The following is a 15759-nucleotide window of genomic DNA, read 5'->3' as shown; positions in this document are numbered from 1 at the left end:
AAGTACTTCGTTCCAAGTGAAACCAACATCTAGCGCAGCCTGAAAACGTCAGTACAAAATCTTGAATAAAGTATCTCTGAAGAACCAGTTCCTGTGATGGAGTGTCCATTACCCATCCTGTTTGGTTGGTTTTCTTACGTGGAGGTTGTTTCCTGTTTGTTTGTGGCTCTCGGTACCCTGAATTGGGCCACTAAGGGTTACTATTTGCCCTCCTCCTTCCCTATTCCTCTTTACCCTGTAATTCCCTTGCCCGTAATGTCTTGTCTGTCTCTTTTACTTTGATCATAGGAGCCAACTTTTCAAAATGATTGGGGGTGCTGAAATTGTTTTTTAACAGGTGGTGCATTCCCCCCGCCCCCTCCCTCCCCTCCAAGTTCCAGGCCCCCCTCTCCTCAGAGTGCCAATCCCAACCCCAGCCTGACCTCTTCTCCCACAACAGTCCTCGGTCGGTCCGTCCTTGCCTTCCTGCATGCCGCCCAGAATCTTAAGTCATCTTACCTTGGGGTCCCGGTGGCAGCAGTGAAAGGCGAGCAGGCTCGGTGCTACAGCCTTCCCTTCTCTCTCAGCTCTGATCACGCCCTTGCGGAAACAGAAAATGAGAGTGGGACCAGAGCTGAGAAAGAAGGGAAGGCTGAAGTGCCGAACCTGCTCGCCTTTCAATGCTGCCGCTGGGACCCGAGGTAAGATGAGTTTTAAAATTCTGGGTGGCATGCAGGAAGGCGAGGATGGACCGGCGGAGAACTGAGGGAGAAGAGGGCGGGCACCGGGCAGGTAGGCTGGCTGGGAAGGAAACTTCCGACTTCTGGCGGGTGCAGAGCCGGTCCTAGGGTTTCTGGCGCCCTCCTGCAGCCTATAAGTCGGCGCCCCTACACATCCAGGGGTGGGATCACTATGGCTCTGCCCCTACAGTAGTCACACCCCTTTTACCAGCCATGGCGTCATTGAAAATATTACACCAGTATAGAAGAAAAATAACTTGTGTTTTTTTTTGTACTCTAAATGACACAAACCAAATTGGCATACAGACCATGAATTATGAGAACAGACAGTCTTGCCAACTCTGGAAAACAATGTGTTAGCAAAATCTCAGAATCTAACAAACAGATCCCTATTCAGACACTTGGCCTTGCAGTCACACATGCAGAACAGAGATAGCCCCTCTTCAAATTCTTCAAAAATTAATCTGAAATCCTAAGACATTAGACCCTGCATGCAGCACAATACCAAACAGAAAGAAACACATTGCTATACATTGCAAAATAAGACAACAGATTTAGCAGATGTAAATTCTCAAAGTGGACATATTCCAAACACTAAAATGAAAATAAAATCATATTTTTCTACCTTTGTTGTCTAGTGACTTTGTTTTTCTGATCATGCTGGCCCAGTATCTGATTCTGCTGCTATCTGTCCTCTTAACTCTATTTCCTGGGCTTCCTTTCCATTTATTTCTTTACTTTCCTCCTTTCTTCTTCATTTCTTGCTCTGTATCCATAAGTAAAAGCTGGGTCCTCCGCAGACTTGACTGTCCAGCTTCTGCCTATTTTCTCCATCCATGTGCAGTTTTTCTCCTCCCTCCCTTTTCCCTTATCTCATCTCCTTCCTCTCTCTCTTCCCTCCGCTCCATCCATGTCCAGCATTTCTTCTCTCTCCCCTCTATCCATGTGCATCTCGTTCCTGTCTTCCCTTCCCTCCCCTCCATCCACGTCCAACAATTCTCTCCCTGCCCTCCCTTCCATCCGCCCATGTCCAGCAACCCTCCTCTCTCCACTGCTCTCCCCTCCATCCATGTCCAGCAACTCTCTGCTCCCCTCCATCCACCTATGTCCAGCAACTCTCCTCTCCTATGCCCTCCATCCACCCATGTCCAGCAACTACTACTACTACTATTTAGCATTTCTATAGCACTACAAGGCATACGCAGCGCTGCACAAACATAGAAGAAAGACAGTCCCTGCTCAAAGAGCTTACAATCTAATAGACAAAAAATAAATAAAGTAAGCAAATCAAATCAATTAATGTGGACGGGAAGGAAGAGAGGAGGGTAGGTGGAGGCGAGTGGTTACAAGTGGTTACGAGTCAAAAGCAATGTTAAAGAGGTGGGCTTTCAGTCTAGATTTAAAGGTGGCCAAGGATGGGGCAAGACGTAGGGGCTCAGGAAGTTTATTCCAGGCGTAGGGTGCAGCGAGACAGAAGGCGCGAAGTCTGGAGTTGGCAGTAGTGGAGAAGGGAACAGATAAGAAGGATTTATCCATGGAGCGGAGTGCACGGGAAGGTAATTCTCCTCTCTCCCCTGCCCTCCCATCCATGTCCATCGATGCTCCTCTCTCCCCTGCCCCCCTCCATCAATCCATATCCAGCAATTCTCCTCTCTCCCCTGCCCTCTTCTCCATGTCCAGCAATTTCTCCACTCTCCCTGGGCCCTGCCCTCCCATGAGCCATGTCCATGCTCCTCTCTCCCAACCTCCATCCATCCATATCAAGCAATTCTCCTTCCTCCCCGCTCCTCCATGTCCAGCAATTTCTCCTCTCTCCCTGGACCCTGCCCTCCCATGATCTATGTCCATAGATGTTCCTCTCTCCCCACCTCCATGCTCCATCCATCCATATCAAGCCATTTCCCTCCTCTCTCCCTGGGCCATGCCCTCCCATGATCCATCGATGCTCCTCTCTCCCCACCTCCATGCTCCATCCTCCATCCATATCAAGCCATTTCCCTCCTCTCTCCCTGGGCCCTGCCTTCCCCTCCATCGATCAATGCTAGTTTTCTCTCCCCTACCCTCCCGCTCCCATGTTCACCTGCCCGCCCTCTTCTATTTAAATTTACCTCCGTCGCAGCATCAGTGAAAGCACTGGCCGCTAGCAGCCTTCCCTTCGCTTCGCTCGACTGTGTCCCGCCCTCGCGGAAATGATGTCAGAAGAAGGCGGGACACTGCTGAGCAAAGGGAAGGCTGCTAGCGGCCAGCGCTTTCACTGATGTCTGACGCTGCGATGGAGGTAAATTTAAATAGACGCTCAGCTGCAGCCTGTGACATCGGAGGGGTAAGCGGCGGCGGTGCCCTTCAGAGGTCGGCGCCCCCTGCCAGTGCCTGAGCGGCTGAAAATATTGGGGGTGCTCGAGCACCCACAGCACCCACGGAGTCGGCGCCTATGACTTAGATTGTAAGCTCTTTGAGCATGGACTGTCTCTCTATGTCAAGTGTTCAGCGCTGCGTGCGGCTGGTAGCGCTATATAAATGTTATTATTATTAGTAGTAGTACTATCATGCTGTAATAGACACTCCTGTGATGGCTGGCTGAGGGGCATCCCCTGTCCCAGCTATACTCAAGGATGAAACTGGATATAGGAATCAACGTCTCCTGCACAGTACAGGTCTGACATTGAGCCATATGGCTGGCCCAATGCTGTGTTCTTGCATTTCTGCTTACAGAATTGTTGTAGGTATTTTCTGTAAATGCATTGAACAATCTGTCTACATATAGTTGTGTAGCTTTCTCTTAGCTATATAGGTAAAAAAGAAGTGGTGGAATTATACCTTTTATAAAAAGGCCAGTAAAAAATATGTAGTAAATGAGCTAAGACTACACAGGCCTCTTCAGATGTGACTGGAAATAGAAGTTGTTTTTATATTGAAGGTGGCACCAGTTAGCTGTGCTCAATAACAGTAGAACTAAATTACCTAATCTCAGTGGCGTAGGAAGGTGGGGGGGGGGGGGGGGCGGGAGGGGCAGTCCGCCCCGGGTGCACACGCTCGGGGGGGGGGGGGGGGGGTGCCGGCCCCGCTGGTTTCCTGCTCCCTCTGCCCCGGAACAGGTTACTTCCTGTTCCGAGGCAGAGACAGCAGGGAACCAGCGGGGCCAACGCAGCTCCGAGTGACATGCACTCGGGGCGGATCGGCCCTCCCGCAGGTAAGAATGCGGTCCGGAGGGGGGGGTGCGCCGCAGAGGGGGGGGGGGTGGTGCCGTGCTGCACCCGGGGGGGGGGTGCGCAGCGGCGACCCGCCCCAGGTGCCATTAGCCCTCGCTACGGCACTGCCTAATCTAATCTTTACATTTCTAGTCCACCATCTTCCAAATAAGGTCCAAAGCAGGTTAGAAAAAAGAAAAACAGTCAATCACTGTGAAGTACAATAAAAAAAAACAAAAACACCACAGGTCAAGTATTTTTCAGAATTAAATATTAAAGAAAAATACAGATTTTTTAACAACTTTGGAAAGAGAAGAAGAATGCCATTTAATATTCAAAGGCAAACCATTCCAAAAGCTTGCCACTTGATAAGGGAAAGAACCATTTAATATTTTCTTAATTTCATGAAAACATACTCCTTTGACCCAGTGTACAGATGCTATATAAGAACATAAGAGCATACAAATTGCCATACAGGGTCAGACCACAGGTCCATCTAGCCCAGCATCCTGTTACAAGTACGTGGTAGAATCCCAAGAAGTAGCAATATTCAATGCTACCAACCCCTAGGACCTACCCCCTTTCCCAGGTCTACCTTTAAGTTTATGGGCTTTACCTCTGGGAACTTAATCCGAACCTTTTTTCAAACCCAGTTCCTTTAACTGCTTTTGTCACATCCTCTAGCCTTGAGTTTGTTTAACTATGTGTTTAGTGAAAAAAATATTTTATCTTGTTTGTTTTAAAATTGTTGCTATGTAACTTCATAGTGTGTCCCCTAGTGTTTTTGTACGTTTTTAAAGAGTAACAAATCTATTCACGTTTACTTGTTGAGCTCCACTCAGAATTTCGTAGACCTCTATCATATCCCCCCCCTTCAGCTTTCTCCCAGCTGAAGAGCCCTAACTTCTTTATTCTTTCCTTTTATGGGAGGAGTTCCATCCTTATAATCATTTTGGTTGCCCTTCATTATATCTTCTCTGGGGGGGGGGGGGTGGGTTGGTAGGGAATTATGAACATGGGCCACCATTAAGATGTGTTATTTTACTGTTAAAACGCAGTAATAAGTAACTAGCTCCAGTGTCATAGCCAGAAAGTTTTAACAGGGGATGCATCTCCGATGCCCCCCTCTCTGGTACCTTAAAATCACTTTCGCTGCAGTCTTTGCCCAGACAGCGGCACTGGTACTCATAGGCTGCCTGTCCACCCTTCACAAAACAGAAGTTACATCAGAAGGGGTGGAACAGTTCAGAGAGAAAGTCCCGGTGTAGGCCACAGGCAGCCTATGAGTGCCAGTGCTGCTGCTGTGCTGCCCAGGTGAAGACTGAAGTGGAGATTTTAAGGCATGGGCAGGTCTGACAGGGGGTGTATACGCAACACGCGCACCTTGAACAAATATGCCACTGACTAGGTCTTAAAATGGGGTCTGAGCTAAAGTAGCATGAGTTTAGTGGTAAAATAACATGTCTTAACAGTATCCCACATTGATAACTATGCCCCTAATTCTGCTATATGTGTTTTTAGGTCTTAATGGATTTATTGGCCATTTGCTGAAGAGAATTGTATGTCTGCTCCCTTAGGAGTTTGGTGCTTGATTCTGACCGGATTTCTTATTAATTTTTTCTTTTGTCACAACGTTTTATTACTGAATTTGTGTCTCCTGATTTTAAGCCATGGCTACTCAAACTAGAAGGAGCAGATGTCTCCTTATTTGTTCTGGGCCTTGCAGCTAGGGGCCCTTTTCTGGCTCAGTTTTCCATGTAAATGTGTGATCAAACATCATAATATAAAATGTGTTTTTATGAACTGGTTCAGTTTACCCAACTAGGAAGGAGGAGGGGCCTATAGACATTTGCTCTTTGGGGAGGCTTGGCAGCAGGTATCAGATAGGAAGGGGAATGTGCTGCAGTGGCGTGTGTCATCAGCATTAGTAATTTTTGCAATGGTCACAGTGTACTGTCTGCAGTACCAGATAGCGCAGCCTCTCTGACACGGCATGTAACGTGGTACTCTGTAGCAACCCTTTGCCTTGTGTGGTAAATGCAAACCCTCTGCACTTAACCACATGTTCATGTTTTTCCCCTTTAATGTGTAAGTAAGTGCCATATTTTAACACGCTTTAGTGAAAGACCCCTTTAGCATTTTAACATTTATTTTGCTATAGTCATTCTTTGATATTCAGATAGCCTCAATATGTGATTATTAACTGAGTGATATAGTAGAAAAAGGGATAGATTTGGAGTTGACAGTTTTTTATATTTGATCAGAAGCCCCAAGCAGTTGGTTTATTTTTAGCATTTTACTTTGTATCAGAGATAATGAAGGCAAAATCCTGATGCAGATGTTTGACTTAGTGAGGGTGCTACGTATACATTCAGTGGAGTTTTAAAGGTGAATTGTTTATTTTAGTAGAAAGGTCTTGTTAACATAAGTTTTTCTTCCATATTTTCTAGGTCGGCATCGATGTATTGGTGAAAACTTTGCTTATATTCAGATTAAGACAATTTGGTCCACCTTGCTTCGATTATTTGAGTTTGATCTTGTCGATGGATATTTCCCTACAATTAATTACACAACCATGATCCATACACCGAATAATCCTGTTATCAGATATAAGAGGAGAGCTTGAACTTCAGATTCAAAATGACTGTGTTCATCTTTAGAAGAGAAAACATCAGATTTATTGGGGTGCTGTTTCCTATGAAAAGTTCCAACCTGACATGCACCATGCAAAATGAACTCGGTGCCTCCTGTTTTGTGTGTTTCAGAGTGAATGGGAATGAATTATATAGTATCTAATCCTGTTAAAGCTTGTTTGATTCTTTTTCTACATGAAGTTGTTAAACTTGAGAATTTGATTTATAAAGCAAAGCACTATGGACCCAGTTTAGTCTGTTCATTAGTTCAACATGTATTGAGGCTTTATGCCCTAGGGAAGACCAACCTGAGAGATTTTGATTGTAGATAAGTTTGTGCCAAAGGTATGTAGAAATCTTTTACAATGTGACAGATATGTATGTACATTGATAGAGTATATCTCTGCATTTTGTTTATGTATTCATTCTTTCTCAAAGGCCTAGCAGCATATGCAGTCTCACAACTAGATGTGATGCCACATCTGATGAAACCTGGACTGGACAAAATGTAAAAAATAAAAAAAGCTCTAAATGCTTTTCAGAGTGGTGTGTTGCACATGTGCTGACTTTCCTGTGTTAGCTTCATCTTAGCTCTCTTTCTCCTTCTCCCCATCTTATCAGTAAGTGAGTTGAAACTGCATTTTTTTATTTTTGCATTGGTCCACCTCGATTTGGTTCTTTTCCCCTTTAGAAAAAACCCATTTAAGTTTCTTATCAGGCTTTAGTGTGGCTATTGGTGTTCTGCACAACTGTGACATGCCTTGGTGTATTATGCACCATTTGATTAAGCTTTTTGCATTGGCTATTTCTTTATCTGCAGGCAGGATGTAATCCAGTCTCACAAGTGGGTGACTTTATCTGATGATGCTGGAATAAAACAGCTGTCCCACCAGAACTCAGACCTAGTATAAAGTTCTGATTGTGAGTGCTCTTTCCTGTCTGCAGCATTCCTCAGTCTGCTCTGTTGTGGGTTTTTTTTTTTATTCCTGCTGTAGTGCACAGTTTTTCTGCAGAACTTTCTCTTGATATTTTTCAATGGTTGTCCTTTCTTCTTTTAATGATTCCTGCGTTAAACTGTATATATTCTTTTGTTTTCATTTTATATCTGCAAGGTAGATGCTGCTGGCATGGTGCTCCTCAAAAAAACTCAATCTTTGCAATTTACTGTGATAGAGAGTCCTTTGCAGATTTTGTAAGATCTAGTGTTTTCACATCTGTCCTTATCTGATTCTGAGGAAGAAGATTCATTAACGCGGTAATCTTTTCTGGTTACCATTTTACAAACTGGTTTTGAGGACTTGATGGAACATCAGTGTGAACTGACAAGAGGACATAGCAATGGATATTCTTTCCAACATATCACCTGCCTCCAACAAGAAATATATCTCCATATGAAGAGTTGTTCCGCAGAGAATGGCCAAAGAGGTTCCTTTTCTGCCACAGTGGGAGGCTGTGCCAACTGCAGATGCATTCAGTTTCTTCAGATTTATAGGAACTTCAAAGGACATAGTACTAGATCAATCCACAGACTGGTCTGGGAGCAGTAAGCTTACATGTGACAGTAATGAGTTTCAGTACAACCTGTACCAAAGAAATTAGATCTCATATCCAAGGTACAGCTTACATCCAAGTTTAACAAAACTCAGCTGTCTCATAATTCACATATAGCTGAGTCAGAAAAATCTCAGATTGTTTTCATTACTAATACACCTCTTTCTCCCCTCACATCTAGCAAAGGCTCAAGGCTCCTTAGGCCACTTGGAAGAAATGTTTTCATGGTTCCATACTTTTGGCATCACCTCAGCTTTTCATGGTTTCATGCATACATTTTAAATTTTTAAAAGTTTCTATGCTACTCTTAACGGCCGGGCAGAACATAGTGATGTACAGGCTAAAAAGGAAATATGAAAGGAATTCTATTAAGATATAGGTTATCAATAGAAATCAAACAAAATAAAACATGGAAAAGAAAATAAGATGATACCTTTTTTATTGGACATAACTTAATACATTTCTTGATTAGCTTTCGAAGGTTGCCCTTCTTCGTCAGATCGGAAATAAGCAAATGTGCTAGCTGACAGTGTATATAAGTGAAAAACATTCAAGCATTGCTATGACAGTCTGACAGGGTGGGAGGATGGGGGTGGGTAGGAAGTATGCATGGGGACATCAAAGTATATCTTTGGTATTCTAACAGGGTGGGTGTGGACAGGTGAGGGGAGGGTGATCAACAGAGACATACAGCTTTATGGTTTATAATGGGCTAGGAACCCCAGGTCCTTGTTAAGTCCTTTCTGTTGGGTGTTAAAATATTCAATCATTCTGACTTCAAAGGTCTTACGTTCTTGTATGGTTTTAAAGTTACCTTTGAGGATTCTCACTGTGAAGTCACTGGTGCAGTGTCCTGGTCTTGTAAAATGTTGCCCAACAGGCGTGGGAACCCTGCTGGCACCAGCATTGTTTATATGATGTCTATGTAAATTGAATCTTGTCTTAAGCATCTGGCCTGTTTCTCCAATATAGCATCCTTCATTACATTTTTTACACTGAATGATATATACCACATTGGAAGATGAGCAAGTGAAAGATCCCTTTGAAGTCAGAATGATTGAATATTTTAACACCCAACAGAAAGGACTTAACAAGGACCTGGGGTTCCTAGCCCATTATAAACCATAAAGCTGTATGTCTCTGTTGATCACCCTCCCCTCACCTGTCCACACCCACCCTGTTAGAATACCAAAGATATACTTTGATGTCCCCATGCATACTTCCTACCCACCCCCATCCTCCCACCCTGTCAGACTGTCATAGCAATGCTTGAATGTTTTTCACTTATATACACTGTCAGCTAGCACATTTGCTTATTTCCGATCTGACGAAGAAGGGCAACCTTCGAAAGCTAATCAAGAAATGTATTAAGTTATGTCCAATAAAAAAGGTATCATCTTATTTTCTTTTCCATGTTTTATTTTGTTTGATTTCTATTGATAACCTTAAGAGTGGACTAACACGGCTACCACACTCCTCTATTAAGATATAGGAAAGCAAAAACAGTCATACCAAGAAAATGTTAGAGGGAGGCAGGGAAGAAGGGGTAGCTATACTAATAAAAGCAGAAAAGGGTAAACATATGTTCCACAAAATAGAACAGTCATACCAAGGAGGGAGGAGAGGGCAACTGAACATGTAAAAACAAGAGTAAAATACAAGTAAAATATGCTTAACTGGTAGTTTCAATCAAACTAATTCTCCAAAAGCTAACCAAAACCAAGGTTTAAAAATTTTGAAAGAAAGATTTCTATGGAGAGAGAGAGGGAGATTGTTTAGGTATGGGGTGTAAGGAAGAAGGCGGCACTATGGCACGTAGATTCCAGATAGGCAAGCCTTGGGCTAGGCAGAACTAAATGATGATCGTTGAGGAAACATAGAATTCTAGCGTGACAATAAGGAATAGTTGAACATGAAAGATAATCCAGAGCACCTAGTGGGCCTTGAAAGTGAGAGTTGCAACTTTAACTGTGATCTGCTGTTCAATGGGAAGCCAGTGATACTATTGGTAGAGGATTTGTGTGGTCAGAACTATGTTCATGACATAATAACCTCATGGCTGTGTTTTGGAGTTTAATTTATTGCAAGGTAGGACAGCATAAACTACATTGCAGTAGCCCAGGTAAGCAGTGGAAAAAAAAGGACTAGTGCATGGAAATGTTGAGTATCAAAGAGATGACGGATTGCTCGAAGTTGACGGACAACCAGAAAGCTGACTTTAGTCAAATGTGAAATTTGTGATAAAAACGAATCAAGAATAATGCCTAAATACTGAAAGCTAGCTACTGATGTGATTGAAGTACCAAACAGTGGACTAGGTGAAAGAAGGGAAAGAAGTGTGTTAGAAAATCAACAAGCAACAGTTTTATCAGGGTGTGCACTAATTAATGGACTCTAAGCCAAGTCGCTACAGAATCAAGGCAGGTCTGAAATAGAGCAAGAGAAGGGGTGAAAGAGCATATGGGGTAAAGCAGAAGGATGATATCAGCATAGAAATAAGCAGTAGGGCTGTCCATCGATTTAAAGGCTTTAATCACACGATCTATTGCGATTAAAAAATTTTCTCGCGTGGTTGATTGCATAAAGCGGCCCCATTTCCTCCTGCACAGTGCAGTATATAGACAGCAGATGTAAATTCTCAAAACTGACATATTTCAATTACTAAAGTACAAATAAAATAATTTCTCTCACTTTTGTTGTCTGGTGATTTTCATATTACAAATTATCATGCTCACTGTCTCTGGTTCTGCTTCCCTGTGCTTTGAACTCTGTTTCCTGGACCTACTATCTATTCACCATTTTTGTTTTTTTCTTCTCCCTGCTATATATCTAGCTTTCACATTTAACTTTCTTCCATTTTTCTTTCTCCTCAAATCTATCAAGTTTCCATCTCGTCACTTCACTCCATTGACACCATCTCCTCTTCTCTCCACAGGCACCATGTTCTCCCATCTCCTCCCTCCCTTCCATGAGTACCATCTCCTCCCTTCTCTCTCCTTTCCCCTCCATGGGCACCATTTCTCCTCTCCCCTCCCCTCTCCATGGGCACCATCTGTTCCTTTCCCTTTTCCCTTCTCTCCATGGGTACCTTTCCCTCCATTCCAAGAGTACCATTTTTCCCCTCCAGTCCATGGGCACCATCTCACTTTGTTTTTCCATCCCCTATATCTAGTGGCATCTATCCCTCTGAAGCACCCCCCCCCCTGCAGTCTGTATCTAACCGTCTCAAGCACACTCTCCTCCCACTGTCCGCATCTATCACTTCCTGCTCTCCTCCCTATCCTCATACAATCCGTATCTCTTTCTCGCCTCAAAAAGCCTGTACCTGCTGTATATCTGTGTCTACCTTAACAATTAAAAACTCAGGATATCAAAACGGAGGAAATTTCAGATACTCCCAGATCGGTAGCATAGATAATTGCTAATCCACCTCCTGATTTGGAGGCCAGAGATGTTGAAATGGCATCATAGTCTGGAGGGAGACACGCATAAAAGTCTGATGCCTCACCCAATCTTATCCAGGTTTCTGAGAGAACAGAGAGCATCTGCTGTGGGTAAATTGATCCCGAACAAGAAAAGATTTTGAACATAGGGATCTGCAATTTAAAAGACTGATCGAGATGACTGAGAAGTAAAGGATCTAATTGAGATGTCTGAAATGGCAACTGGACAACCTGTGGAGGAAAACATTGCTTATGCCTAGTGGGAGGTTGGGCAAGATCCCCAAAGTACGGGGATTGGTGAGCATAAATGACAAGAATGAGTGGATGTAGTGTACACAGAAAAGCATCAGGTAAGAAGCAGAAAACTTACCAGAAGCAAATCTTGTGTGAGCACCATTTAAGAGTGGGATAGTCATGAAAAAAACAGAATTAAAGGGGGTAGGCAAACCTGCAGTAGATGCGTGCCAGCTCAAGTAACACAGAGAGAACCAGAAGGCTTACAGGGTCACGTGATTGGGTCAGACCTCTGCATGGTTGATAAAATCTGGTTATTGAAACATCAGACATGTTGAAGGGGTATGGACTCACCCAATGTTGTTTGTAAAGAACGATCTGATGTAGTAGTAATGATATTTGTAATAAATAACAGAATGTTTCTACAATTCAAGTATGTTTTTTTAAAGAGTCTGTTTTGTGGAGAAAATGGTATGATGTTGAAATTAGTTTAATATATACAATTTGTTGTAGAGTGTGCCATTATAGTAGTTTAATTCATAAGAATTGCCATACAGGGTCAGACTAAAGGTCCATCTAGCCACATATCCTGCTTACAACAGTGGCCAAGCCAGGTCGCAAGTACATGGCAGAATCCAAACAAGTGGCAAGATTTCATGCTTCTGATCCCAGGGATAAGTAATGGCTTTCTACTGTAGTAGCAGTCTGTGGACTTTATTTCTAGGAATTTGTCCAAACCTTTTTAAAACCCAGCTACAGTAACTGCTTTTATCACATCCTCTGGCAATGAGTTCCAGAGTTTAACTATAAGAAGTTGAGTGGAAAAAAAAAACATTCTCTCTCGTTTCTTTTACAAGTTTATGGTATTGTCCCTTAATCTTTATAATGTTTTGAATAAATAATTCATGTTTACCCATTCCACTCAACATTTTGTATGCCTTAATCTTACTCATCAGCCATTTCTTCAGGCTGAAAAATCCTGTTTAGCCTTTTCTCAGAATAGAGTTGCTCCATCCCCTTAATCATTGTGATTACTCTTCTTTGTTATTTATTTGGTTTTGTATCTTTTCCAATTCTGCTATATCTTTTTTGAGACTGAAGAGACCAAAATTGCACACAATATTCAAGGGGAGGTTGCACCATAAAATGATAGAGGCACTAAGATATTGTTCTATTTTCTGTTCTAACATTCTGTTTGTATTTGTGGCTGCTGACACACACTGAGCAGAAGAATACAAAGTACTAACCACAATGACACCTTGACCTTTTTCCTGTCTGACTCCTAACGAGGAACCTAGCATCATATAGTTATAATTTGGACTACTCTTCCTACAGTACATCACTTTGCTTTTCTACATTAAATTTCATGAGCCACAGGACAAAGCCCTTCTCTCAGTACCCTTCTCCACCACTGCCAACTCCAGGCTCCGCTCATTCTGCCTTGCCTCACCCCATGCCTGGAACAATCTTCCTTTACCCATACGCCATGCCCCCTCCCTACCCATCTTCAAATCTCTGCTTAAAACTCACCTCTTCAATGCTGCCTTCGGCGCCTAACCGCTCGAGATATATAGAATGCCCCAATCTATCCACCCTATCAGATTAACTGTTCACTCGTCCTCTAGATTGTTCTCTTGTCTTTTAGATTGTAAGCTCTTTGAGCAGGGACTGTCCTTCTATGTTTAAATTGTACAGCACTGCGTAACCCTAGTAGTGCTTTAGAAATGCTAGTTAGTAGTAGTGGATGCCCAGGCTTCCAGTTTCATATGGTTCACATGTGATTTAACAATTTTCAATAGTTTTTTGTCATCTGCAAATGTGACCACCTCACTCATGGTTCCCATTTCCAGATCATTTATAAATGTTAAAAAGCATCAGTCCCAGTACAGATTGCTGTGGCACTCCACTATTCACCTTTTCCACTTAGAGGACTGGTCATTTAACCCTACTCCCTGTTTTCTATCTTTTAACCAGTTCCCAACCCACAACAGAACTTTGTCTCCTATCCTGTGGCTTTTTTTTATTGCACTTGTACACAAAACAAGGGGCGATTAGGGAAGACAAAGCCATAGCGGAGAGATTAAATTCATTCTTTGCTTCAGTCTTCACCAAGGAAGATTTGGGAGTGATACCGGTGCCAGAAATGGTATTAGAAGCTGACGAGACAGAGAAACTGAATTAAATCTCTTTAAACCTTCAGGATGTAATGGGGCAATTTGATAAATTGAAGAGTAGCAAATCTTCTGGACCGGATAGTATTCATCCCAGAGTACTGATAGAATTGATGAACTGGTGGAACTATTGTTAGTAATATGCAGTGCATATTTTCTAGCAAAAAAGGTGCCAGTACTCAAAGGCCGGGCCACTCTTCAGGGGTGGGGTGATTACTGAGGGACCCACCCCACAATAGCCAGACCCCTTGCAACCAGTCACAGAATCTATGACAAGGCAGAATTGTTGTGCAGAGCCTGAGCTCTTTCATTAAAACTTGGGGACCATGGGTCAATTTTAGCAGACAATGGAAAAGGTGCCGGTACTTAGTACCCCAAGTACCCCCTCAAAAAAGCTCTGGTAATATGTAAATTATCTTTAAAATCGAGCATGGTACTGGAAGATTGGAGGGTAGCCCATGTAACACCGATATTTTAAAAAGATTCGAGAGGGGATACTGGAAATTATAGACCGGTGAGCCTGATGTCGGTGCCAGGCAAAATGGTAGAGACTATTATAAAGAACAAAATTACAGAGCATATTCAAAAGCATGGATTAATGAGACAAAGCCAGCATGGATTTAGTGAAGGGAAATCTTGCATCACCAATCTATTACATTTCTTTGAAGGGGTGAACAAATACATGGATAAAGGGTGAGCCAGTTGATATTGTGTATCTGGATTTTCAAAAGGCATTTGACAAAGTACCTCATGAAAGACTCCTGAAGAAATTGGAGAGTCATGGGATAGGAGGTAGTGTCCTATTGTGGATTAAAAACTAGTTAAAGGATAGAAAACAGAGTAGGGTTAAATGGTCAGTATTCTCAATGGAGAAGGGTAGATAATGGGGTTCCTCAGGGGTCTGTGCTGGGACCACTGATTTTTAACATTTATAAATGATTTAGAGATGGGAGTAACTAATGAGGTAATTAAATTTGCTGATAACACAAAGTTATTCAAAGTTGTTAAATCGTGAAAGGATTGTGAAAAATTACAAAAGGATCTTACGAGACCGGGAGACTGAGCGTCTAAATGGCAGATGACATTTAATGTGAGCAAGTGCAAAGTGATGCATGTGGGAAAGAAGAACCCGAACTATAGCTACATAATGCAAGGTTCCACATTAGGAGTCACCAACCAAGAAAGGGATCTCAGCGTCGTTGATACGTTGAAGTGCTCTGCTCAATGTGCTGTGGTGGCTAAGAAAGCAAATAGAATGTTAGGTATTATTAGGAAAGGAGTGGAAAACAAAAGTGAGGACATTATAATGCCTTTGTATCGGTCCATGGTGCGACCGCACCTCGAATATTGTGTTCAGTTCTGATCACCGCATCTCAAAAAAGATATACTGGAATTAGAAAAGGTACAGAGAAGGGCGACGAAAATGACAAAGGCAATGGTACAACCTTCCTATGAGGAAAGGCTGAAGTGTCTAGGGCTCTTCAGCTTGGAGAAGAGACGTCTGAGGGGAGATATGATAGAGGTCTATAAAATAAAAAGTGGAGTGGAATGGGTAAACGTGAATCATTTGTTTACTCTTCCCAAAAATACTAGGACTAGGGGGCATGCAATGAAGCTACAAAGTAGTAAATTTAATATGAATCGGAGAAAATGTTTCTTCACTCAACGTGTAATTAAACTCTGGAATTCGTTGCTTCAAAACAAATGAGACTAGGAGAGTAGCATATGTCCACAGTATTTTGTGATGTTTCTAAATCCTCTGAGATGTTCAAATAGCACTGTGTGGGACCTCAGCGCTGTTAGTAGAACAATGGTTACAA

General features: G+C 42.7%; 1 protein-coding gene across 2 annotated transcripts in view; it reads left to right on the top strand.

The window, feature by feature from the left end:
- Positions 1-11077, top strand: part of LOC115468460 (lanosterol 14-alpha demethylase) — a 110773-nt gene extending 99696 nt beyond the window's left edge. The window contains exons 10-11 of one of the 2 annotated variants that reach the window (XR_003941874.1): positions 6358-8470; positions 9584-11077. Coding sequence is in view for 1 of the 2 variants with exons in the window: in XM_030200204.1 (XP_030056064.1) it covers positions 6358-6533 (176 nt within the window). In the remaining variant the exon portion in view is untranslated. Of the gene's footprint in view, positions 1-6357; positions 8472-9583 lie in introns of those variants that run through there. The other variant, XM_030200204.1, reaches the window with a different exon arrangement.
- The last annotated feature ends 4682 nt before the right edge of the window (positions 11078-15759 follow it).

This window comes from Microcaecilia unicolor, chromosome 1 (genome assembly GCF_901765095.1).
Source record: "Microcaecilia unicolor chromosome 1, aMicUni1.1, whole genome shotgun sequence".
NCBI classification, from domain to species: Eukaryota; Metazoa; Chordata; class Amphibia; order Gymnophiona; family Siphonopidae; genus Microcaecilia; species Microcaecilia unicolor.
Note: the sequence above shows the minus strand (reverse complement) of the source record. Positions and strands in the feature narration are given on the sequence as shown.